The sequence below is a fragment of the Protopterus annectens genome, chromosome 6.part1 (assembly GCF_019279795.1).
Source record: "Protopterus annectens isolate FY-2018-M chromosome 6.part1, PAN1.0, whole genome shotgun sequence".
Lineage (NCBI taxonomy): Eukaryota > Metazoa > Chordata > Ceratodontiformes > Protopteridae > Protopterus > Protopterus annectens.
The window spans coordinates 39968844-39996676 of NC_056738.1; the positions used below are offsets into that span (position 1 = coordinate 39968844).

At 38.3% G+C, this 27833-nt stretch overlaps 1 protein-coding gene across 2 annotated transcripts in view; it reads left to right on the forward strand.

Annotated features, from left to right (window-relative positions):
• Positions 1-27833, forward strand: part of TRIM54 (tripartite motif containing 54) — a 1123771-nt gene that overhangs the window by 460012 nt on the left and 635926 nt on the right. For both annotated transcript variants that reach the window (XM_044075469.1, XM_044075470.1), the window contains exon 3: positions 11506-11680. In XM_044075469.1, the coding sequence (XP_043931404.1) occupies positions 11506-11680 (175 nt within the window). The remainder of the gene's footprint in view (positions 1-11505; positions 11681-27833) is intronic.

A 27833-nucleotide genomic window follows, 5' to 3' on the forward strand; every position in this document is an offset into this window, starting at 1 on the left:
AAGGAGTGAAATGTGAGAGCAGTTGAGAGGCTGATGGGAGGTGTGGCAGTGCTGTCACAAAGGCTTTGCACATATTCTTATTGGCCCAAAATAACCTTATCCATGTAACATAGTGTGTACTGTATAACACCATCACAACTAACATTTCTCTTGAGGTAAATTTTTAATTTAATTAATTTTAACATTTGTTAACTGGGAAAGTCTGACTAGGTTCCACAGAGCCTGTTTTCAGCAGAGGCCCGGGGAGAAATGTTCCTGATGCATGTCTTTGGAATGTGTGAGGAAACCGGAGTACAATACACACAAACACAGGGACAACATGCAAACTCCACACAGAAGGCACCCCAGCTGAGAATCGATTTTTCAAAGTTACATTCCAGACACTGGAGGCAAATGTACCCTGAAAACACAAACACATTGGACATCCGTTTCAGCATAGCAATCAGTGTCCTCCTTGTCATTGTCATTCTAAAACATCTGCTTAACACCCTCTCTAAGGGCTTCACTGAGGAGTTTTAAAATCTCCAAATCCAACTTAAACCTGTGTTTATTTGCATCATGACTTATGATAAAACATTATTTTGTTGGATGGTCTGTGCCCTAGTACTTTCAATCAGATATAGACTTCACATAATTTTTTTTTTTTTTTTTGGAGGGGATATTTAATAAAAGAGAAAACATTCTTTTGCATCCCTGAAACTCATCACCTTTGGTAGTGGTGTTAGATGAAAAGATATGGAGGATAAACTACATATAGATTGAAAGTTTAACTGTGTCATTGTAGAAGATGTGGTTTTACTTCCTTGTGTTATTAACAGCTTCAATTCTCTTCTTGACTAGATGGCACAGTACAAAATGACTATTTTACCCTTTTCTTTGTGTGCTGTAAATGTGTACCCTTTAAAATCTCCATATATGAAATTTTTGACAAATGCCACCATACAGTTAAGACCTTCAAAAAGAATAGTTTTCATCACCTTCACAGATAACTGTAACTAAGTACGTGTTTGTGATCATTAGGGCTGATATTCTGTATGCATTCAAAATTTTCAGTACTGGGTGTAGCTTTTGCAGAATGCATGTAATATAATTGATGGTCAAAGTGGTTAAAGGGCTTATGACAATAGCATATTTTTTCAGGACAGTTATGTCAGCTACCATGTGGTATGCTACACAATCTGTACAATTTAAACAAATGGCGATATCTTTTGATCATTTTGTACTGTGTGCAGCAAAGGGTCATGCAGCAATACAAAGACGGGTCTATATTAGAACAACGAAGTTTCAAAACTTAGAATGTTCTAATATTGACCCCTATGCAGTGAAAGCTGAAAACATCGAACATACAGAACAACAAATTTTTTCTAGGGCGGAAAAAATTTGCTGTTCCAAAACACATACACACAACACAAGTACACCAAATAAACAGCAATCCACACACATACACCTAAAATCTTACACCTAACCCTACACTAAACTATACACACACCACTAACTATCCACTTACCTTAACCCAAACCCTAACCCTAAGGTCCATCACTATCGCACACTCACCTCACCCATGCCATAACCCTAACTCACCTACCCCACCCTAACCCTCACGTCCTCACAATCGCACACTTACCTGACCCGTGCCCTAACCCTAACCCGCCCTAACCCTCATGTCCACACAATCGCACACATACCTAACCCACACCCTAACCTAACTAACCTAACCCGCACTCAATCGCACACTTACCTTAACCCGACCCATAACTTTCCACCACACCACTGAAAATACTAAAGCAATGGACAACCAAATTCTTTCCCTAGAAAAAAATTTGGTTTTCTGTTGCTTTGATATTTTCAGTTTTCACTGAATAGGGGTCAATATTAGAACATTAGAAGTTTTGAAACTTTGTTGTTCTAATATAGACCCCAAAAGACTCACCATAATCATGGCATCACTTTATTTCGTACAATAATTCAATACAAGTGAAGGTCCTACCTGCAATACAGAAGTGAAAACTGGAAAGTGAGTCTTTGTGTGAAAATACTGCAAAAGAATGTGGACACTCATTACATATACATACACACACACACACACACACACACACACACACACACACACACACACACACACACACACACACACACACACACATACACACACACACACACACACACACACACACACACACACACACACACACACACACACACACACACACACACACACACACACACACACACAAGCACGTATGCTCTTTGAGGATTTTAATAACATACCAGTGATCTTTATGTTGTAGTAGGCAGTGGACACCTGTTGAGTCCTGTTATAAACCCCTACCTTTTGGAAATAAATAAATAAATGAATACAGTTTCATTTACCAGTACTTCAAAATAGCTGTAAGCAGCTTATAGCAACCATTGCATCTTCAGCCAAACCTACATTTTTTTCTGTAACTCTCTTGCTTTATGCAGTATGTGTGGCCAGATTTGCTTTGAGTTTAGTACGGCTGTTATGCTACTAGCAAAGCATAATCTACTGCACTATACTATATTAACTAAGTGCCTACCCTTTTGCTGATACAACTTGATTATATATACATGATAATATCTCCATATCCAGCACACAGATATTATGGACTAAGATGACACAATCTGGGGTGGGGGTTAAGCTTCCCATTTAAATAAATCTCTAGTTTTCTATTTAATAATTTGGTTATGTGTTCTATAGGTTCTTTAGCACTTAATTCATGTGGGTTGCAATAGAATGAGAACACAGGAACATTTAAGCCCTCACCATTCAGGTGTAAATGTATAAAATTCTTCTTCTCTGAAAGCAGGCATAATTCAGTCCAGCAGCTGTTTTACAGTCCTGTCAATGACTGAATAATGCTGATCTACTGAAGGTACATGATCTATAGTCACAAAATGGAATCTCTGGAGGTGTTCAGCTCCCTTGAAGTTATTGCTTGGGACCATATACTAACTGATTAGGACTAGATAAACAGGGTTGTCTTGATTGGATTCAGGCATGTGGAAAAGACCGTCATTATTTATGTCAGTATTAGAGGTCTTGTTGTGTCCATCAGGGTAATCTTTACCACTTTTAGTGATGTGATGTACCCTTTGTCTCTTTGTCTATTTATTTGTCTGCTGGTGAAGGTGTTTGGGGCAGACCCTAAACACCTCCTATGGTCTGACATCTCAGTGTGTGCATCAGTGTGTGGAAATTGTGGCTAAAATAATATTCCACATTCTTCACAGTCACAGCCTAGATATTCAGTAGGATGAGAAAGGAGTGAAATGTGAGAGCAGTTGAGAGGCTGATGGGAGGTGTGGCAGTGCTGTCACAAAGGCTTTGCACATATTCTTATTGGCCCAAAAATAACCTTATCCATGTAACATAGTGTGTACTGTATAACACCATCACAACTAACATTTCTCTTGAGGTAAATTTTTAATTTAATTAATTTTAACATTTGTTGACTGGGAAAGTCTGACTAGGTTCCACAGAGCCTGTTTTCAGCAGAGGCCCGGGGAGAAATGCTCTTGATGCATGTCTTTGGAATGTGTGAGGAAACCGGAGTACAATACACACAAACACAGGGACAACATGCAAACTCCACACAGAAGGCACCCCAGCTGAGAATCGAACCAGAGAACCTCTTGCTGTAAGGCAACAACATTAACCGCTGCACCATTGCGCCACCCATAAATTGTATGTCTCAGTCTGTAAGTGCATTTACTGTGAATGCGACCAGCATGTACATTTACCTTAAAGCTATATTGCAAATATTGCTTTTCATCTGTACTAAGACTGAATATTATTTGATTGCTTGAAATACTGAGTGAAAGACTAGTGTTGTTTTCTGTAAAAATGTTAAAACAACACATAAGGGTCTGCAAATGTTCTCATTCATAGACCTGAATAGATTTATTAGCAAAGCAATGTTATTTTTTTGGCTAATACAGAATTGTGTGTCTCAGCAGCAAGAAACACATGTAATCTGTTGCATTTTGTTTCAAACAGCAAATTCTTGTTTGTAGGAGCCATTCTTTCTTTCCTTACATCACTGCTACATACACTAGCTAACTCAAAACTAAAATAATTTCAACATCTACAAAAATAGTTGCCTGCAACAGGCTGTCATGCAAAGCCTAGGGAATTGTTCTCAAGATATTTTTCTGTGGCAAAGAAGGAAAATGAAGACACGCGCTAGATTAATATGTGGAGTCCTGGACAAGCAACAAAATATGAGCTTAAAGTGGGCAAAGATAACATAGAATCTGTAAAAGATTGCAGTTCATTGCTATGAACATGTGTTAGGCAAGAACAGATTTGCAGATCACAGGAGAAGGTAGATCCCTCTGCACTATGGAGTCAGGGATAGGTAGCAATATACTCTGTTTAAAAACCTAAAGCCTCAGAATGTGTGACGAATAAGATCATAGTAAATTATTAGCATATGAATCCCCCAGCTGCGTAACAGACATTAAATGGATTTCTTGAGAATTGGTATGATGGACTTAGAGGAACTACTGAAAATTCACTTACAAAAAGACAAAGTAAGTAGAGAGTACTGGATGAAGTGCTGCCTAACTTGAGGTATCACTTCCTGCTAGTCTGGAGTGTACTTCCTCTTCTTATGTAACTGGTACTGTTTTATCACCTGAGCTCCATGACAGTGTAATGATAGCCATCTCATTTCTTATGTGATTGTTAGCTAAAAATAAATAATGTAGCTGTGCCCATATACTCAGGTAAGCCATTAGCTCAGTCTGCCGAGTGAAGGAATTTCAACCACTATCTATCTGAAAGGAAGTTTTCCCTGCTTAAAGGCTATTGACCATTGCCAAATGCTTCTATCTTTCAAACAGAGATGTCCATAATGTCCACAAACAGGGAGCAGTGCTTGTCTGTACTTCTGGTATGACACAGATGTGACAGTAACTATAAAGAAACATATGTTTCAGAGTGAGCTGCCCCATTTGTCATATGAAACACCCAAAAGACCAACAAACAGATTGAAGTCCTGAAATCATCCTGTATTAGTCACACACATGATCTAGTTGTGAGGGTGATGAAAAAATGCAATGATTTGTTATATCCTAACACTGTTGAAAAGGTAATGTTGCTTTCAGTATGTCAAAAATGTTATATAGTTCCAGAGTTGTGATTTCTAAGACATATCAAATGTATGCCAGACTGCTAAATGCATAACATGACAGGCACTTGAAGACAGCTAGAATGAAGTGCCTTGCAGTTTTATATAGAATATTTTATTAATATGGAAATTGAAGCCAGTTGGAAGTCACACTGAATTCATCATGGTTAAAAGTATAATGCTACCTATACCTGACTCCTTGGTACAAAGGGATGGAATCCTTACTGTGACCTAAATGACTGGGAATCAATTAGTGGTTCTGGCATTGGTGGAGCTAGGCAGAAAGGGGTAAGAGTGAAGGGTCATGGCCTGCTTACTTCTCCAAGGGAGATGGGGAGGGTTGTATACACCTGGAGCATACAAAGGTAGTCCAATTTTCCTGGTGGAAACTGACAAAATGAATGCTTGTACGTCCTGGGGTCCATAGCTGCTTGGGGGGGACACACATTCAACAAGTGAGGGGATAAGCTTGGTGGTCAGCTCGACCTCCCCCGACTCTCTGCTGAGTGAGTGCAGGGGGTAGGCCAGCAAGTAAATAAATGAACCACTTGTGATGTCTACCTAAATGACATCCTCTCCTAGCTGACTCTTCCCTTAGTGATGGGGAATGATTAAGTCCATTGGGCAGAATGGTGCTGATGATTGGCAAGCAGCAGGGGCAAAAAAATGGAAAAAAAAGTGCACTGCTACCTGTGCTTTCAGATCCTTGGGGGTGATCTTCTGTACATGGCAGTGTATTCACATTAATCTCACAAGACCAGTAGTGTGGTCTCTGGTGCTTTTTGTAAAGCATGCACACTTATGCATATGAAGTCCATAACAAATGAAAATACAATGGTAGTGCAAAGAACAATATTTCCAAGGTAAATATTACCCGAACAGATTGTCAGTGGAAAATGTTCACAGTTCACATCTAAAGACTTCAAGACATTATTACAATGAAATGGAATTTGAAATATTATTCCTACATCCAGCCACTCAGCCATAAATAGACTGGCTGAATCTCTGGACTCTAGCGGTTGGTACAGAGGATTAAGGGTTTCCTCTACTTCCTGTGGTACATCCTGCATTAGTTACACACAGGATCTAGTTAGTTGTGAAGGTGTGGACACAATGCAATGATTTACTATATCCTGACGTTGTTATTGGTGAAAAGACAATGTTGCTTTCACCAGCTAATCTGCTACCCACACCCACATTTGACCGTACACACATAATTAAAACAAAATATTACTAGTACATAGGGAGCTCTGCCTCCACCCCCACCCCTGCCATTGTAGGGGCTCACTACCCACACTCCTAGAACATAACTATACTAACTTCTTCTCTCAGCTTTCATATGCCCACTATGTGCCCCTGAGCAAGTAACTTAATCAGACAGTGCTTTGGGGAAATTGGGAATTTGGGTTAGACTCTTTAGTGGTCTCTGCATATGAACCTAAATGATGCCAAATTGCTCCAAGAAGTAGATCTGAGAAGTATGCAGTGAAACACAGTATATTGGTGAAGCATGCAGACCACTTTAAATGTGTCCTTAAACAAGATGACCCATATTTAGTAACCAGACAGCTGAGTTGTGAAGAATTGTCTAAAGAACATGATGACCCCGTAGAACTTGTTATCATTGTCACCCAGCCCTTCATGGATTTCTATCTCATCCTTACCCTAAGGCCTGCCCACTAAATATAAATAGACTGGTGACCACACGAGAAAGAGAGCGAGAGATAGTGGGGGAGAGAGAGATAGTCCACCAATGCCATAATAAAAAGTGATATGGCTGTCCAGACTGTGATGTATAGAATCTTCTAGATTAAGATAGCCAGCTGTACTCCTACTTTAAAAGGGATGATATATGAGACTAAAGAAGATAACTGCCAGAGAAAGTTAAATGAGTGCATCTGCACCCCAAGCCGATGAATGACCATGACCTTACCATTTAACATTGAAGAGTGGATGACCAAGACTGTCCACAAGTGATGAGACAGCAGCATGCTGACATTATGTTTTAAACTGATGAATATCCCCATTATTAGCTTTCCTAGCTTGTAGGTTGAAAAAGATGCTACCTGGAGCATGTAAAAGTGTCCCATTACAAAGCTGAAGCTATGGTAGAGGAATCTGTGTTTAGTGAGAGAAAGATCACCGTTTTTATTAAGATACATATGTAGAATCAGCTCTGTGTTGTTGGGAGAACAAAGCTATAATTGCAGCCTAGATGACCTGTGATTGGTTGCCTCTAAACTGGAGTTGGTGACTATGGAGGGTGGAGGTCATCAGATAGTGATGGCTTTCTCATTTTAGAGGGAGAGAGATGTTCCAATCCCCCAAATGAGAACTAATTGGCTAGCTGACTCATGTGAGGGCCTATGGCTGGCAGATATTAAGAATCAAAACAAACGATGAATATCTACAACTTACCATTATTAGAAAAACGAATATTATTTCAGCGTGACGTATATATTATTACACAATACAAAGTAACAGGCAGATACAAACGGGTAATTCAGGGGCGCTAGGAATATTGGACAGAAGACGCAACTCCATAATTAGGGTGTTTTGAAGAAGCAGTATGAGACACATTATATTTAACAATCCCCACATCTAGTTCTCTTGTTTTCCTCTTTCCTTGGAAGGCACTATTTGTTGGATTCATATGCTAAGAAGAAGTTGTGTTTCATATGCACTAGACTGATACGTGAACAAAAGTATTGCTGTGTGAGCCAGGTTGGAAGAACGGATGGTAAGTTAAGCAGTACTGTAGCACAGCACTGGATTCTGTGTCTTTATTAATGCTGTGTCACCATAAATACTTGGCACAAACCACAGCAATAATGGCTTTTCAGAGTTCTTGGGCAAAATCACAAGAACATGCTACCAGCAAAGTCAGAGTAGAATGATGAAAGAATCGGGAAAAACAAAGGGGTTATAATAAGACGGTTAGGACATAGTGGTCTGGTAGTTGCCACAGGGGGACATAATTAACACAAAAGGCAAGTAAGTAAGGAAAACAAGTGAGAAAAGTAATCATTGGTTGAAAACATAATTAAAACAAACTGTAAAAGGGTGTGCATAAAAAACAGACCTTTATATTTTTGCTAATTCTTTTCAATCAGGCATGACTCCTTCCACATCTTTCTATTTTCTATGCTTCATTTTATTTTTGATTTATTTTAGTTATGTTTTTGTCACATGATTACCATTTCTCACCTGTATGCCCTCTTACACTGCTTTGTTAATCAAGTTTCTTTACATTAATTTTCAGACTTTTATATTCTCTTCCTCTTATTATTTCCTTTATTTTCTCTGACACATTCTTAATTCTCCTCTGGTACCTTTTACCATTCTGTCTTAGCCTCCCTCACATCTCATTATGTTACAAATAAATAAGTATATCTATAGATGCACACACACACACACACACACACACACACACACACACACACACACACACACACACACACACACACACACAAATATGGGGGGTCTCTACCTCCTCACACCCACTGCTAATTTATATATATGTTTGTTTTGTCGAAGATAAATGGGATGTACTAGGGGTGTGTGTGTGTGTGTGTGTGTGTGTGTGTGTGTCTGTCTGTCTGTTTGTCACCCCCCCTGCCCACCTCAGTAATAAGTAAATATATATATATATATATATATATATATATATATATATATATATATATATAATATAAAAAAATATAAAAAAATAGTAATAAGTGCTATCCCTGCCCCTAAACCCTAATGTGCATCTTAACTTAAAAAAGCTGAGTCCATAACAATACCACTTTTCAGACAAATTTGAGGTGAATGTGGTCAGGTTATGGGTAGTGCATTCCCTTTTCAATGTACTAAGTGTTAGTGTGAATTGTTTTTAATGTAGTGAATGTTTGACATGTTGTAGTTGATGTTTTATATGCCGACCAAGTAACATGTTGATCGTTCATTATACCATCATATATATAGTTGTAGATATAGGTACTGATAAATAGATAGATACAGATATATATCGGGTATGACATCTCCCAGGACTGCTACCATGGGCCAGAGTTATCAACACATAGATTAGTGAAAACTGATTTTAATGTTCTGACTTATTTGAACTGAAATAAATTATAGTATAAAATGTATTGTTACTTTATTTTTGAAAATAGTCTATAAAATTTCCAACTGCGGACAAATGTATTTACAAAAATATATTTTTTGTTTTATCTAAATTAAATGTCCATTTTGCCTTTTGTCTAAATTTGGTTCTGTTTCAGCTTCTTTCTGATGAAGACTCCAACTGACATCCTTTATTTTCCTTTTGAAGTATAAATACATTACCGCATTTTCTTTCCATTTCTAGCTCACATGCACAGCTGCAGCTGCAGTTTCTTGTTTTGCAAGAAACTTTATTGTTGGAATAAATCTGAGTGCATCTGCAAAATTCTGTTAGTAGCATTAGCATAAGTTACCTTTATATGTTCAGAACTCGGATAGTGTTCAAGCAAAAGTACGTTGCGGCTGTTGATTACTTGACTGATAAACATCTGTCAAGATTACTTTGTTGAAACCATTATTTTGACTTGCTTTTAATCAGCTATGTGATTTTATGCCAGTAGTTTACATGTTAACACATCAGTTTTTTACAAATTTGGAGTTAGTAATACGTAATAGGGGTGTGTTGGAGCGCATCCCTCAATAGTCTCTGTTCCAGTTTAAGATACCAATCATAAGTGTAAATCACAACTTGTTGTACAGAACTGTGCATTCAGTTAAAAATTATGACAGTCTTGAAAAAACACACTTTAAACAAATTTGAATAATAAATTATCACTACTAGAGGGAAAGTGTTTGATTTTTACCTAACCGTATACTTTTTTGATAAAGTTTGAAGTCGGTAATCGGCATACATTCATCTAATGAAATATCAACACATTTTCATAGCACTTTGGTGTGTGTTTCTGTAATAGTAAATTATTTATTCAATTCTCTGTACCTTTGTGTCTGAGTTAGTACATTTATGAATATGTTTCTCTTTTGACTTCATGCATTAATATCATAGCATATCCATGTGATGTACACCGTGGAACTGTTACTTGGCAGTGAGAAGTTTAGTACCAGTGGTTGCCAATACATAAAACACTGATATATTCTATAGAAACATTGTTATTATACTTCACACTGGGGGGGGGGGGGGTTGTTAGAAAAAACTGTTTATAGTACAGAATATGGTCATTACGTGACACAAGATATAAAACAATGATGTGACAGTTGTCTGGTGACTATCAATGCTGCATCTTATATGAGAAGGTATACTACAGAGTGCACTAAATTGTGCCATGGGACTCCTTTAGTGATGTAAATCATTCTGCTTTTCTTAGGGACCAATTTCTTTCTCTGTTGCTTGCAAAATGCTTCTGTAATAAGCCATCGGTAGCGTGTTGTGGTCCATAGACAGACTGCCTTTTGTCCATCTTATGGGCAGCATCCTGTAATCACATATGCTCTTTAGCAGCCTCTGCAGCAGTATATGCAGTCACCTTTTCCACTTAACGACTGTGGTCTCATGTTTATCCCATTCTCCATCATACCTTCCATACTTAAAAAGGGAATTCCTTTCTCATGGCAGGAGCCCTTCCAATTATTCCTAACCTGGACAGAAACATGGAGTGCTTCTATCTAATCGTCTTTCTTCTGTTATGAAGTGCCTGTCAGTTCCTGCTGGTTACTTATTCTTGTATGCATGCTGTGTCTACACCAAGGAGGCATTTACATACATCTGTCCAACTTTGTATAGCCTACCATCTCTACCCTTTACTAGGTTGTAGAACAATTTTTTTTTATTTTTCATTGCTAAAAACCTAGTATGATTTTTAAAATTGTTATCTATCCTTAGTCTAGGCAGAAGAGTGAAATGTACCTTATGGTAAAATGGAGAGTGAGGCACACAGACAGGTATCTGTCCTGAGGCACACAGATGGGTTTCTGTCCTGAGGCACACAGACAGGTGTCTGTCCTGTCACATACATAAGTGTAAGTGGTACAATCTTAGAGAAGTTGCCAGTGACTCTATATTCTGTTTGAAAACTAATGATCAAGTCTAAGAAAATATAGAAATTGGAGACAGCCAAATGCACATACTAAGACACATAATGTAGAGTCAGATATTGTCTTGTCAATTAAAAATGAACACATTATTTCAACTTTCTGACATTTTGTTCATCTGTAGTTCTGCGATTTGTGATTTACAAGCTTGTTTACAGCTGAAAAGCTACTTACATTTGCTAGTACTTAAATGCAGTAATATGTTAGAAATTCAGTGGATAATGAGAGGGATTATGTTCAGTACACTAGATTTTTTTTACAGGCCACTCCACAACAAGGCAGCAGAACAGCATCTGATGTGTGAGGAACATGAAGATGAGAAGATAAACATCTACTGTCTGACATGTGAGACCCCAACTTGCTCTATGTGCAAAGTATTTGGTGCACACAAGGATTGTGAAGTCGCACCCCTGCAGAATGTCTACAAACGGCAAAAGGTACTACTGAAAAGTGAACCCTTTTAATTCTGGTGTCTTTGTTCAGATTGTATCAATATTAAAATTGTCATTAAAAATCACTGGTGAATCAGAAAAATGTTTGTGCCCCTCCATTTGTGGTACAATCCAAAATCCATGCTGTAGTGATAGGTTAACAGAAGCACACTCTGATGCTACACAGATGAGCAGAGTACAGGTACAAACGTAATGTCGCTGAACTTGGATAGCTGCTAGGTGGCACAGGTCAGTACATGATGAGGGCAGCAAACAGGGACTGAGATACACAGTGTAGTTATCCCTGCCAGCTACCCAGGGCCCTCTGTGTCTGAATAAGGAATAGGGTCCTTACCTCAGCTAATAGGAAATGTGTTAGTTAAGGTAAGAAGATTGTAAAATAAAAGGAAATCATCAGAGGAAGACCCCCTGCTTGTTTTATGACTGCAGATTACAGTAATAAAATGAGAGCCAGTATAGCCATTTAGATGTTAAGTAATTACATTAAGTCAGTGGTTCCCAAACTTTTTCGATTCTTGGCTCCCTTGTTGAATCCAGGTTTTCCCAAAGCGCACCCCCCTGTCAAATTCTAACAAGTATACTTTGCGAAATAGCTAAATAGGAAATAGAATATTTGTTTCTATATAGTTAATCTTGACTTGCGTGGTGAAAACCATGTATTCATACAGAGTAGAAAATGTCCATAATGATTTTAAAAGTTTTATGCTTTATTTTTCATTTTGGCATTTTCTATTCTTTTGCTTTTAAGAGTCATTAATTAACTTTGTTTTTTTCTTATCACCTATCTTGGGGTCCTGTCAGTTCTTGAACTGTCTTAACAGTGTACTTTGCCTTTGCTCACTCACCGGGCTGGAAAGCAATATTGGTATGCTATCTAAAACTATATATTGCAAACTAACTAGAAGATCTGGGTGGAGATGGGGTGACTGCTGCTTCCCCATCATTTGGTTGGATGTACAAAGGCAGAAAAGGCATTCTGTTCCTCTTACCAAATTGGTGAAATATTTTGATGGCTGAGGCCTGTGACACCCCTGGTATATCCCCTGTGGGTCTCTGGAATGTCCCAGTAGCTAATATCGTTAATGCTACACAAACCTAAGTTTCCATTCGTACAGGTTTTCCTCGATTTCCTCTGGGTTTGAGTGGGGGGGGGCAGAGTTTGCAGAGTTCCTGTAGTGTTTCCCTATCCATCCTGTATCACTGTACTAGTTCGATGTCATGCAGTCCATCATATGTTAAACAGGGTCTGAACACCCTTTATCGCCTTGGATGCGGTCTATCAGCATCAGCAGCATAGATCTGAACCTGTTGCACACACACATGCAAAAGAGCAGCAGCATCCCCTAACATTGTTTTTTTCTAAAGTGTGATGGTGGCTGTATTCCAATAGGTTTTGGAGTTCATGGCAAAGAGCTACACCATCTGTACACAGTTACTTTAATGGTTCTGCCATCTTAGATTGGTTAATTAGCATGGAATTCAGCTGCTTATACTTTCATTAGCATACTGTGCTGTTTACTTTTGTTTCACAGTTCTACATGTGTAGAACTGTAAAATGAATACAAAATAGCACACTATCACGTGAGTGTCATACCACGGTGCACACACGATAGCAGCACAGAAATTAGCTGTTCATTAATCCAGCCCATTATTTATTTTTATTTATTTATCTTTTGTTAACCAGATAAGTGAACATTTCCAAGGACCCTTTTCAGACACAGCCTCTGCCACATGGAGAAAGATCATGGCAAAACAAACATAAGTACTCGTACCCAAATTTACATCAACTGAAATTACATTGTCTAAATAAGAAAACTACAGATCAAGAAGAATAACATAAAATCTAGAATAGCAACCTCATTATAAGCATTTATAACAAAGCATCAATAGCAGAGTTCTTTCTTAAGTATTTGCCATTAACTAAAAGAGAACCCCTATAAAATCTCAGGTTAACATCAATTGCAGACTTCAACATATTTAGAAAAAGCTTAACATGCTTCTCCATTTACATCTTATCCTTTTCCCTTCTGAAATTGCTAAGACAATTATTATTCATTACAGATTAAGTACTGTTTTATCAATAATGTAAAAATTACAATGTTTTATACCACATGTATCAGTGGCAGACCCCAAGCGCACGGTGGTTTGAATGTACAAAAAGCAGATCACATTGGAAGTAGAAGTCTGATAAGGGACAAAGAAGGTTGTGAAGCAAATGGCATTAGTAGCATGGATCGCTTGATGTTACTGTAAATTATGCACTTGTAGGGTTAATGTGAGTGCGCTGTTTTCATTAAACAGCATTCTGTGAAATATGAGATAGGCAGCCTTTGGAACATAATCTAGAACAAACAGGTATAAAAGCAACAAGGGTAACATGGAATGAACAAAGTAAAATGATGTAAAAATGAGAATGTAAGGGAGCTGTGTCTCTGTGGGTTTTAGGTTCAGTACTGCATAATGGGCCCACTTAATTCTGAGAAAAGCGCTGTGTTGGGTACAGCGACTAGCACATGTGGTGCAGTAGTTTGGTATGTTTGAAGAATTATCATAAGGGTTTAGTAGGGTGCCAACAGAACGTACTGGAGTCTGGATAGCTGTGGTCTAACACAATTTTGAGAAAAGTCTGACCTTTACATTAGTTAGGAGCAAAACAAATGGGGAACTGCAAATACTTTGGTGGATTTTGGGATCTTAGTTAATGAATTTACAACAGATGTATGCAGTAAAATAGTGGAGCAAAACAGCTCTACCACTTGCTTACCAGGAACAAGGAAATGGAATTTCCCTTTTTATAGAATGTGCCAAGACCAAAAGGGAAATAGAGGTGATGTACATGCGCACCAGTAGTTCTACTATGCATTTTTACAGATGTAAAAAGCACTTAAAATGTTCTGACTCCTTCTCTTAGTAAGTTGTGTCTTAGTACATAAAATATTTTGTAATAAAGTTAGGCATCACTGTTCCAGAAATGATGTATTACTCTGCTATCCATATGGTTATAGAAGCATCAAATACTGTTATAATGTATGCATTCAGTACCACTGCAAGTAATTTACACTGGACACATAAATAAACATCAGTAACAATATATTATCATATAAATGATGTGGATTCTGTGAGTGAAAACACACACTGAATAATGTTAATGACCATAATGTATAACAAAGGCTTACTGATTACATAAAATCAGAATAAGAAGGAAGAGATCCTTCCTAAGCGGCAGCAAAATAAATTGCGAACTAATAAACTTTTATTTTGCGGCCGCTTAGGCAATTAGCCGTGTTAAATGAATGGATTTCTGGACAACCATTGCAAAAAGAGAGGGAGTTATTAAAGTTTAATAACTCCCTCTCTTTTTGCAATGGTTGTCCAGAAATCCTTTTATTTAACACGGCTAATTGCCAAAGCGGCCGCAAAATAAACTGAACTAATAAGCTTAGTAACTAAGCTCATTAGTTCATGGTTTATTTTGCGGCTAAGCCTATTAGTTCGCGGCACCCCTGTGAGGAAGATACGGCTCCCCAGGGCACCGTGGTGCACACTTTGGGAACCCGTGGATTAAGTCATAAAATAAGAAACCAGATAATAGAATTCAGACTTGAGAGTTGCTCTTCCAGTTTTGCTATATGTTGTCTAGCTCAAAGAACTGTTTTTGCTTACTGATTTAATATGTCTACATTAGGACTTCAAGAAGAAGACCATTACACATGGGTTCTTATTCATGTTTTGGCATCTCAGGATTTATGATAATATACAGACACCAATGGGACAGGATAGTTGTAGCTGCACTGTTTATGGACATGGCAGCAACTGAAAGGCAAGACAGTACCATGTGACATCTTGCATGTGCTCTCACCTTACACTTACTTCTTAAAGTTATATTACACTATGCATTACGGTGGGAATGGTTAGGAACATTTTTCCATGTATGCTTGCTGAACGGGGTTAAAGGAAACAATCACATAAAAATAAGGAACTGAAGCTTTAGATGTGAATTTCATCTTGTGGTGTTATTCATGGAAAAAAGAAACTTCTAGCAATCCTATATAGATGTTTCTGAACTGGTGAGTCCATTTTCGATGTGGAGGCACAGCAGGTTTACTTAGCAAAGGTACAAAAAGTATGAAAAATTGTGGAATTACAATGATGCCTATCACTATCAATATTGTTTTTAATGTGGAATAAAGCTAAGTACAGAAGGGTAAATGAGCATATTTATTTTCTTACAAATCCGTAGTAATGTGTTAAAGTAAATCTTGATTATTTGTTTCACCTGACTTTGTTGGGGAAGGTGTGCCTGTAGAGAGTACCTATTTTTTTTTTTTGCTGTAATGGAAAGCCCAGAGTAGTGGGCCTCAGAACCTCTTATATGGCTAATATTTGTTTATTTATAATATAGATGTACTGATGTCATTTACAATGCAATATCAACATAAAGCTTAGTGTTGTTTTCAAGCTACTGTCCTTTCCACTGCACAAGTCATTTAGGGAGTCAGACCTGCTTTATTCTATGGCAATTTTGATTGCCACAGTGTGAAAGTAACTGACTCCAAGTCAGACTGCTGACCAGTCACGATTGGAGTCCCGCAGGGTTTGGTCCTGGGACCTCACCTGTTTGGTATCTACTTCTCTGAAGTCCAGGCCAACACGAAAGGACTCTAGTTGACAAAGTTTGCAGATGATTGCAAGTTGGGAGCTATTATTAACTCCCCAAGTGATGTTGACATTCTACAGAAATGCCTCACTGAGACCAACGACTGGTGTCAGAACCATGGCCTTAAGCTCAATGCCAAAAAATGTGTTGTCATCACCTTTGGGAAAAACCCGGTTCCCATGAATTATCACATCGATGGTAGTCCAATGAACAGAAGGTGTTATAAGAGATCTGGGAACATAGGTTGACAGCAACCTCACTTTTGACCACCACATTGCCACTGTGGTCAAAAAGTCCTTCTATGTGGCACATCTCATTACTAAGGGTTTTGCATCCAGGAAGAAAGAGGTCATTGTCTCCCTCTACTCTTCCCTCATCAGGCCAATCATCGAGTACAATGTCCCATTTGGCATGTACCTCACTAGACACCTGCAACAACTGGAGAGGCCGCAAATGTACCTCACAAAGAGGATCCTAAGCCTTAAACACTTGTCCTATATGGACAGACTCAAAAAACTCCAACTATTCTCTGTCTCATATCACATACTTAGAGGCAATCTCTGCTTGACTTACAAAGCCATGTCTGACCCAGCTCTGTTAGAAATGCTACATCTAAAGAAATCCCAATCACTCTGCACCACACGTTCCAGAAACCTCAATCTCATTACCACAATCAACAGAATATGCTGGAGGGACAGGTTCATAACCCAGAGACTGCCCATGCTATGGAATAGACTTCCCATATATGTCAAACAGAGCACCTCACTGGCCCTCTTCAAGAGAAATCTTGATGAGTGGATGGGAAATAGAAAATTCACCCCAGGAATCACTCCAGTGGCTCTATTTGTGATCATACAATGTGTTAAGACATTCTTATAACTATTTTTGCAACAGTGTAATAGTACATCTGAAGTTCAAACAGATAGTAAAATGCTAACCTCAGTACTGAGAGAACACTTTTCTATGGGTATAGCTGTGCCCTTTAACCTGAGGCCAATGTCTGGTTTATGAAAATATAGACTGTTGTCTTCATTCTTTTACATATGGTTGAAACTCTTTCAGAACCAGGAGACTAGCTAGGGCTACAGCAAGAATCATATAGATTCTTTTAGTAAACACCCCAAGTTATATTACCCACCATCACACACACACACACACACACACACACACACACACACACACACACACACACACACACACGCACACGCACGCACGCACGCACGCACACACACACACACACACACACACACACACACACACACACACACACGCACACAGAAGCACAAGCACACAGTAGTGTCTCTGTGCTGTATCACACACATACAACGCAGACACACACAAAAGCACAGAAGCACACACACACACACACACACACACACACACACACACACACACACACATGCACACACACACACACACACACACACACACACACACACACACACACACACACACACACACACACACACACACACACACACAGACACACACACACACGTGAGCGCACGCACACACACACACACATACAGAGTAGTGTCTTTGTGCTGTATCCCAATGCAAACTCAATTTTACCAATTACTTTTTATACATAAAAAACACTTAACTTGTTTCTGATTAGTTAAGAGTAATAGGGGTTGTTAGTATTTAATGTGCCCTCAAAATACTTGATCTGAACTAACTTAAAAAATGACCTTAATTGGAAAGCTGAAGTGGGAGTTGTCATACTCCTAAATGACACACAATTTCCTTTCCCATTGTGCTATTCAGTAGGTATCATACCTTTCACTGCCATCTTATGTTATTGTGGAACCTAAACAATGATGTATATCATTTATTTAGGAAACAACTGAGGTCAATGTTTTTTTTCATTTTCTGTCACTCTACCTTGGGGGATTGAACTAGTTTGATATATCTTTTATCTTTTCATTAGAAGATCTTCAATTAACCTTTATCATTCTGTACCTATACAGAACCTCTGCTTGCATCCAGATGCTAGGTTATCAAGCCTTCCATTGCACCATTTGCCCCTCGTTTACACACTGTGGCACAATAGCTATAACATCAGTCTGCAACACTCCTTTCCTCATATATATTAACCCCCTCTTTGTCCTGAAATCAGCTTTTTGCCTCTGTGCTCTAAATAACTGCACTGCTTATGCCTCCTATGCTATCTCAAACTGCACTGATTTACGTACAACTATTTATTCTCATTCCTATGCATAATGGCGTCCTTTATGAACTGCTCCATGCATCTGTCTTCTTTCTCATTACAACACCTACTTTTCTCTCTCTTCTCTCTCCATGAATCTCCCGCTTGCTTCACTCTATTTCCTAATACATCAGTTGTAGATACCATAACTAACACTTGTCTTACTGTCGACATTTAAAAACTGATTGCTGATGCATTATTTTGAATACTCCTGATGCATCATTTTTAGTACTTGTTTTTGTAATTGTAATATTTTGTTTCATTATATTTTTAACTCTCTATCATCTCTGTTTTTAATTGTGATGTTTATTTACATACTCTCATTAACTGGAAATTTTCTCCATTGCATTTTACTCTGAATTCACATCTTGTAATTGTCATAGTTATTCCTGTTGAGCTTTTCTCCCTGGGCTTTTGCTGAAAATGGGTTACTGTTGACCAGTCGGACTTATCCGGTAAACAAAGGCAAATAAATACAATAAATAAAATTCAAGTAGATTATTATGAATTTACTTATGAGTAGTGTACATAAAATAAGCTAGCATTTGCAATCATATTTTGTTTTGCCTGGACTCAGCAGTTACTTAAATTTGCTTTCTGTAAATGAATGTTGAAGTACTTGTTCATAGGTTCATAGGTTCATAGGTAGGTACTAGCCTATCGGCCCTAGGGCCTATACAAGCCTAGCCACCCAAGAGAGTTATTTTCCTGTGCCCCTGTCGAGCAGGGCCACAGAGGTGATCCCTGGGGTGAATTTCCTATTTCCTATTTCCCATCCAATCATCAGGATTTTCCTTGAAGAGTGCTAATGAGGAGCTTTGTTTGATATAGATATGTAGTTTGTTCCAGAGTATGGGAAGTCTCTGGGACAGGAATCTATCCCTCCAGCATGTTCTGTTTGTTGTGGTGACAAGGTTTAGGTCCCTAGAGCGTGTAGCTCAGAGGGATTGGGATTTCTTTAAGTGGAGCATGTCCAACAGCTCTGGGTTTGACATAGCTTTGTATGGTAGGCAGAGATCGCCTCTGAGTAGGTGATATGCAACGGAGTAAAGCTGGAGTTTTTTGAGATGGTCTGCTTAGGGCATCTGTTTGAGGCCAGTAATCCTTTTTGTGAGGTATTTCTGCAATCTTTCCAGTTGTTGTAGATGTCTTGTGAGGTACATACCAAAAGGGGCGTTGTACTCTATAATGGGTCTAATGAGTGACGAGTAGAGGGGAACAATGACCTCTTTTTTCCTGGATGAGAAAGGTGTGCCATGTAGAAGGATTTCCTGACTACTGTGGTGATGTGATTATCAAAGGAGAGACTGCTGTCAACCTGTGTCCCAAGGTCTCTTATCACACTTTTGGTGTTAAGCAGACTACCACCTATGTGGTAGCTCATGGGTACAGAGTTTTTACCAAAGGGGATGACAATGCACTTTTTGTAATTGAGCTTGAGGCCATGGCTTTGACATCAGGCATCTGTCTCAGTGAGGCCCTTTTGTAGGATGTCCACATCATTAGGAGTTTCAGTTATGGCTCCTAGTTTGCAGTTATCTGCGAACTTCATTAGCTAAAGACCTTCTGTGTTAGCCTGTACTTCAGAGAAGTAGATACCAAACAGGAGAGGACCCAGGATTGAACCCTGTGGTACTCCACTTGTCACTGGTCTGAAGTCGGATTTGGAGTCTGCTACTTTCACAGTGTGGGTTCTGTCAGTGAGCCACTTGGCAACCCATCTTGTGACATAGGCATTTATACCTAGTTTAGTGAATTTATCTATAATTCCAAAGTGGGGGATGGTGTTGAAAGCCTTGGCGACATCTAGATAGGCTGTGTGAACCACGTTACCCTCGTCTACGGCTTTGGTAACTGCTTCAAAGAAGTCAGTCAGGTTTAGGAGACATGATCTGTCTTTTACAAACCTGAACTGGGTGGGGTCCAGAGTTTGGAGATTACCAATGTCTTTGCTTATAAGTTCTGTGATACTTGTAGCAAAAGGTTCTTAGAATCTGGAATGTATTACTATATATATTTTGAGGGGTAGATTTCTGTAGTTATCTTGTCTAAGTGAAGTGATACAGTTCTTTTAACACACAAATATATACGTTTAAAGATGCATACATATGCACGTGCGCTCTCTCTCTCTCTCTATATATATATATATATATGTGTGTGTGTGTGTGTGTGTGTGTGTGTGTGTGTGTGTGTGTGTGTAATTTGCATCTCTCAGGACCCTGATGGTTAGTTTTGTAGGCAGAGACTGCTGTGAATATATTTTCAGACAGCTACTGTTTACATAATATGATACAAATCATACACAAAATGCAGGCTGCAAGCCAGGCACAGCCACTGAAATTTCAAACCACATTTCTGCATGTTGTATTAGCACAGGATTTGTAGTCCCCACAAATTACTATATCCTCTGAGATACCTACATGAAGCTCTGCAGCTAAGGGAATGATATAATATTGGCACACTTGTTAGAATAGTGACTAAGCTGTCTGTGTTTAGTAGAGAAAAGTCATGTACAAGAGCACATAATATGTTCCAGCACACAGGCTACATGCAACATTTACTGATACCCTTTATACACTTCAGATCATGCAAATGTTGGTGGGTAAAGAAACAGTAACATTTAAACTTTCAGCTCTGGAGAACTGCCAGATCCTGTGCTTAGCTATATTTGATCAAATTTTAATAACCATGAAAACACACAGAATATTAGATGGTGTGAAGCTGCCAGTCAGGTAGATTCCTTCAGACTGACTTGCAATCCTGACAGTAGCAGTGACCTGCCAGATACTTCATCAGCAGAAGTAGCTTTCAGACTGTTTGATGAGATGGCATTTGATGGCAGTGTTAAACCTGTTGAAATGAACAAGTTTGCAGCACAGTCACTGATCACCAACAATGCATCCCTCTTGCATGGAAGAGCATCTCCTCACATCTGTGTGTTCTTTTTCACTGTACTAGTCAAACTGTAAGCTTCATGAATGGTGTTCAACAAACCCACCTTTACCAACAGCATCTTTCATCACCTCCTGATGATAAACTAGTTTCCAAACATGTCATTTTTCTAGACTTCATGATGAACTTTTCAGGCAGTCATCTTGGAGACTAAAGCAATGAATAAATCCAGTCTTAACATTTGCTGCCAAATATTTCACAAGATATGAAAGAGAGAGAGACACGTTTCTGTAGATGACTCTTTCTTAGCTTTAAGTTGTATATGCCAATGAAAAGGACTTCCTTTGACATAAATATCTGAGCTATGTGATTTTACATGATATTTTTAATGGAAATTTTGTCTTGTGTCACTGTACATGCAGGAAAATCAAGCGCAGGAGGCATGTAGTTTGTATTTTTACTAACATAACTTCTATGTGTGTTATATTAAACATATATACTACCTATTAAATACATACCAGTAATTTTAAAGTATTAAAACTAGTGACCTAGCCAGGATATCCAGCAGCCATACCCCTCTCCACTCCTTAATAAACAGACCTTCCTGTCCCTGTGCTGCCTCCTGCAACTGTTACCACAGCCTTCCCTATGTCTATAATAGCTATCTCCTATCTCTAGCTCAGCTGTAACATTATTTCCCTGTCCAGGTTGCTCCCTCTACTAGGCTTGTTTCTCACACTCCTATCTCTTCTCTCCCTCTTAGAATCTCGCAATACATATCTCTGCTGTTTAAGACTGCTCTTACATTCCCTAGTCGATCCAATAATTTGCTTAATAACTGCACCCAGCTATTCCCCCTATCAGTAAAAAGAATTTTCAGCTCTATACTTACCCTTTCCCTCCTGGTAGCAACCCAGCTATCAGCAGCTCACAGATTGTTCTCTCAGACCATTCTTCCTTTGCTTGTCCCTAATCTGCTACCATTTCCCTATTCATCTGCTACTCATCCTAAGAGTCACCCTTCTACAACTTTTTCTCTATCCTACTCCCCTGTCCCTTTCCCCACTTAGTCTCTCTTCCACCTTCCTCTCAACCTAGCTCATCATGACTTAACTTTTTGATACTGGCTCACCTATCTAGAACTTTAGCCACTCCCATATCCTACCTGCCCACTCCTACCCCCCCCCCCCCTTATCCACCTCACATCCCTTTTCAATTTTATAAAACAGTGCAGCCCTGCGAGGCACCATCTTTAATAACTGGAATACCCCCCTGGCTGCTGTGCATTCCTGGCCATAGCATCTTTAACTCTGTAAGTTACTTTTTACTTTATTATTGCATATGATGACTTTTAGCCGGAGAATTACAAAAGCTTAGCTTGAGTGCTGTCAAACCTTACCAAAACTAGGATCGTCCAGGTTGTTTTGCTTACGTGTGCTGACTAATTGCATTAGTAACGGCTACAGTGTATTTGCACTTCCCACATGAAGTTGATGTAAGCCTCCCCACTGTTTTGAGAAAGCACTGTAATGTCCCTTAGTACAGGCTTATTTTTCTGAGGGCTGCTCGCAAAAGTCTAGTGGTTAGTGGCTTGCTGGGACTATGTTGCATGGTCCTTGCCTGCAACATACAAGTCGTCTAGTTAAATCTCTATTGTCTAGGGGTTACCTTCCCTGTAGAGGCTCCATGTAAGGTGAGCGCTTAGATAATACAAACTACCACAGAATATTTTCACTCTGAGAGATCCAAATGAGGGTATGAGTGCAGCAAACTAGAATATCAAGTAATAATCCACTGGTAAATGCAGAATTACAACACCGGAATCACTTATTTTGTACCAAGAGATTTAATAACGCTTTCCCAAAAGGACATACGTTTTCGAGCTTCTTCATCAGAAAATACATTCAAATGTAATCAGTACTGCTTTTATACACCAGAATAAATATTGAATGATTGAATAATTTAAATTAATTAATTAAATTAAATTAAATTGAATGTTTAGAACATTGAGTTTGAATATGAAGTTAAAAACACATAAACCATTTATTTCTTGATATTTAAAACCTACATGCTTAAAATGTTTGAAATAAAAACATTATATATAGTCCATATACTATCAATAGTAGAACTTCATGTTAAAATAAATACAAAAAATAGTACAAAATACATATAAAATGTTATGTTTGTATTGTATAATACATTTAATTTACCAGGGATGTATATATAATCTTTGTCTCCATCTAGTGACCAAAATAGAAATTACAGTTTTGCTGCTCTCAATTTTAATACAGGCACTATAGAGAGCATATCATTTAAACCAGGCTCCCTAGTAGCATCCAAAACTATCTGCCAGTATAGTTCCCTGTACTCCAGTTTGGTTTCCCACATGCCACCCCTGATTTCTTTTGCCACAATTTCAAGTACAAAGAAATGAAAAGTGGAATTAATACATTTTTGTGAATGTCGAAATAAAGCATTATTGATATTCCCTTTTCTAATTTCATAATTGTGTTCATAGATTCTGGATTTTAATTTCCTTTCTGTTTTTCCAACATAGAAGGAAGAACAGGAGTGGCATGTGGCAATGTACACAACTCCTTGTGTATTACAATTGGCAAAAGCATTACTGTGATAGTTTTGTTACGTTCTGGAATAATTAATAGTGAACCAGTTCGAATGTATTGGCACTGTGAACAAGATCCACACTTAAAGGTTCCCTTTTTGTGGTTTTGAAAATTCACAGTGCCTGATCCACCATATTCAAAAATATTTTTTAAATTGGTGTCTCTTCTATATACAAATTTAATAGGTTCATTCTTCAAATAATCCAGATCTGTAATTTCCTGGAATCTTTCCCATTCCTTATTTAAGACCCTTTTGAGAATAAAAGAATCCCCAGTATAGTCCATAATGTATGCTGAAGAATAATTATTAACAGTATTGGATGAAATTATATCATTAGATGCACCTGTTGACATAGGTGAAATACTGTCATTAAATTCATAACACCCTAAAATGGGTGAAAATCTATCCTTCCTACCTTCTAACACTATTTCGTACACTTCATCACATAAAAAGAAAGGGTATCCCCTTTCTTTAAACATATCAATAATGAACTTACTGTCCATCAAAAAATCGGCATCATCAGAGGTCATCCTGCTGGATCTAATTAATTGACCTTTTAAAATATTTTTCTTTTGTCCAAATGGATGACCACTGGAGAAATGAAGGTAGGAATTGGAAAATGTCGGTTTTCTATATACCTTAGAAATAAAGTGATTATCCCCCTTCTTTAACAATACATCCAAATAATTACATTCATCATAACTAATAGTATATGTAAAATCCAAAAAATTGGTACTCTTTTTTATATATTCCAGAAATTGATAAAACCTTTCAAGGGTATCTGTCCAAAAAATAATAATGTCGTCAAGAAAGCGTTTGTATAAAACCCAAGAATTGCTAAATTCACTGGAAATAATATATTGTATTTCCCACCAGGATAGAACAATATTAGCATATGTTGGGGAGCATTTTGCCCCCATTGCCACTCCTTTTTCCTGCCTGTAAAATTCTCCCTGGAAAAACATAAAATTATTTCTTAACACAGTTTCCATTAAAACCAGGCAAGTCCTGAATGTGTCATCATTAAGATCTCCTTGATGCAACATACATTCTTCAAGCCATGCTAACCCCGTATCATGAGGTATACTACCAAAAAGATCAACAATGTCCAAGGTAATGAAAATAATGTCTTTAGAAAACAGGTTAGACCTAATCTGTCTCAAAAAGTCCCAAGAATCTTTGAGAACAGTAGCACCCTTATTGGATAAACTTTTTAATTTCACATCCACATACTTGGCTAAAGGAGTGGTAATAGAGCCCTCAGATGCCACAATCAGCCGCAATGGTGGATCACAAGGGTCCTTGTGGACCTTAGGGATCCCAAAAACAGAAGGTACCCTTGGGTTTTGATTGTGGAGATAGTTGTAGGTATCCAGATCTATACTACCTTCCAAAAGTAAGTCATTGAGTATAATATAAATTTTACTTTTAGAAATATTAATCTCATTTAAGGAGGCTTTAGAGTAGTGGGAAGCATCATGTAAACACTGTTTCATTTTGGATTCATATAAAATTGCATCCATCACTACAGCACCCCCCCCCCCCTTATCTGGTTGCATTATTCTAATATTTCTGTTGTTCTTCAAAATTAATAACAGCTCCTGTTCCTTTTTTGTTAAGTTTGAAAAAACATAATGAGAACCTACTGTATTTCTAATTTCTCTCTCCATTACACGTTCTAAATTTTTTAATTGTGGGTGTAAGGGGGGATTGAAGATGCTTCTTTTCTTTAGCTGTACCTCTTGGTTTGTGTTAGTGGGAATAGAAGTTTGATTACCAAACATTATACTCAAATTTTGTTTTCTTATGAACATTTTGAGATCAACAATAGCTCTTGGAATGTTTGTCTTCCTTAAGGGAATAAACTTGAAACCCTTAATAAATAATTCAAAAAGTTCAATAGTAGTATCTAAAGAACTATAATTGAAAATTTTATATTGTTTAAATTCAAAAGTATTTGAACTCTGTTGTATAATATCTCCCCCTTGTATCATTTCCTGTGGTTGTTCCTGGGGGGGTAGTAAGGTTGATTGTAATATACTGGTGGTCGATTCCGTAACCTGTTCGACCTGCGTGGTGGGGGAACATATTCTAAAGGGTAATCTATTTCTTGTATTTCACCCTGACTGTGGTTAGAGTTGATATCACCATTGTTGTTGGTTAAAAACAAAACTAGGATCGTCCAGGTTGTTTTGCTTACGTGTGCTGACTAATTGCATTAGTAACGGCTACAGTGTATTTGCACTTCCCACATGAAGTTGATGTAAGCCTCCCCACTGTTTTGAGAAAGCACTGTAATGTCCCTTAGTACAGGCTTATTTTTCTGAGGGCTGCTCGCAAAAGTCTAGTGGTTAGTGGCTTGCTGGGACTATGTTGCATGGTCCTTGCCTGCAACATACAAGTTGTCTAGTTAAATCTCTATTGTCTAGGGGTTACCTTCCCTGTAGAGGCTCCATGTAAGGTGAGCACTTAGATAATACAAACTACCTCTGACTATGCCGATACTGCTCGCACACCTCTCCCACGCTAACTAAGCTCTTTTTTAGCCGGAGGTAGAGGCTCCATGTAAGGCGAGCACTTAGATAATACAAACTACCTCCGACTATGCCTATACTGCTCGCACACCTCTCCCACGCTAACTAAACTCTCTTTTAGCCTGAGGGAATCCTAGCTCTCAATACTACCATAGAATTGAAGCAATTGCATATTTCAATTGCTCCTAGCGCTTCCAGGTGGTCCTCATGTATGCTTGCATAGCGTAACTTTAATAGTAGATACTCTGAGACGCTGCATAGTGTAGCTTTAATAGTAGACACTCTGAGGCTTCAACTGGGTCTGCGCAGTATCATGTAGTTTCAATTATAAACTGTGAGTGGGCTGGATAACTCTGTGCCTCCATACCTACACCTCAAGTATCAGGGTGGTGTTCTTTTCAACACTGGGGTAAATCCTACTGGGTCGGAGCTGTGCTTTATACATATACGCAGTGCCATATATTCTAAATGCTGTGCAAGAGCAGAAACAACATACAGCCTCCTTTTTTTCTTTTATAAGCGTACTAGCAGTGTGGCATCCTCAGAATTGGTGAAGAGCTTGCAGCATAGTTTTCTGCAAGTGGGCAGTTGCACATGTAGCCGTTCCTAGTTTTCAGTGATAAATGTAGGACTTTTATGCTTGCAAAATCGTACTATTGACTCCTATGCTATGTGTAAATGGCTTATCTGAACTAAAGTGTTTCTGCCTTTTCCTGTACTGTTGTGTGCACATGTGATGAACTAATTTAGAACTATATACCTAAAATGTCTGCTTCTATCTGGTTTACTTAACAAACTGCTTAAGTGTCACTGAACTATTTGGTTATATCATATATTACTTAGCAGAACATGACTGTAAACACTGCAATGCATTCCTAGCCTGTTTGTGTAAAGATACTAAGTACTGTTGCCTCACTCTTCCTAAACCTGTTCTGCCAGTGCCTATTAGTATAGGCACCAGCCTGTATTTACTGAGACAACGCTATGTTAATGCCTGTTGTTACCAAGTGAATTAAATGTTTTCGTTAGTGTCATTCTCTGACTGAAATGCCTATACTATCACCCTAATTATCAAAGATGTTTTCGCATTCACTATATTTTGCTTTTCTCTCTCTTTAACATATCCAGCTTGCCATTCTCATATCCTGTTCTAAGAGTAAGGGTCTACCTGCCTGGAGAATAAGGACCCCCAGAAATATTATCAGCCACTCATCCTTAAAA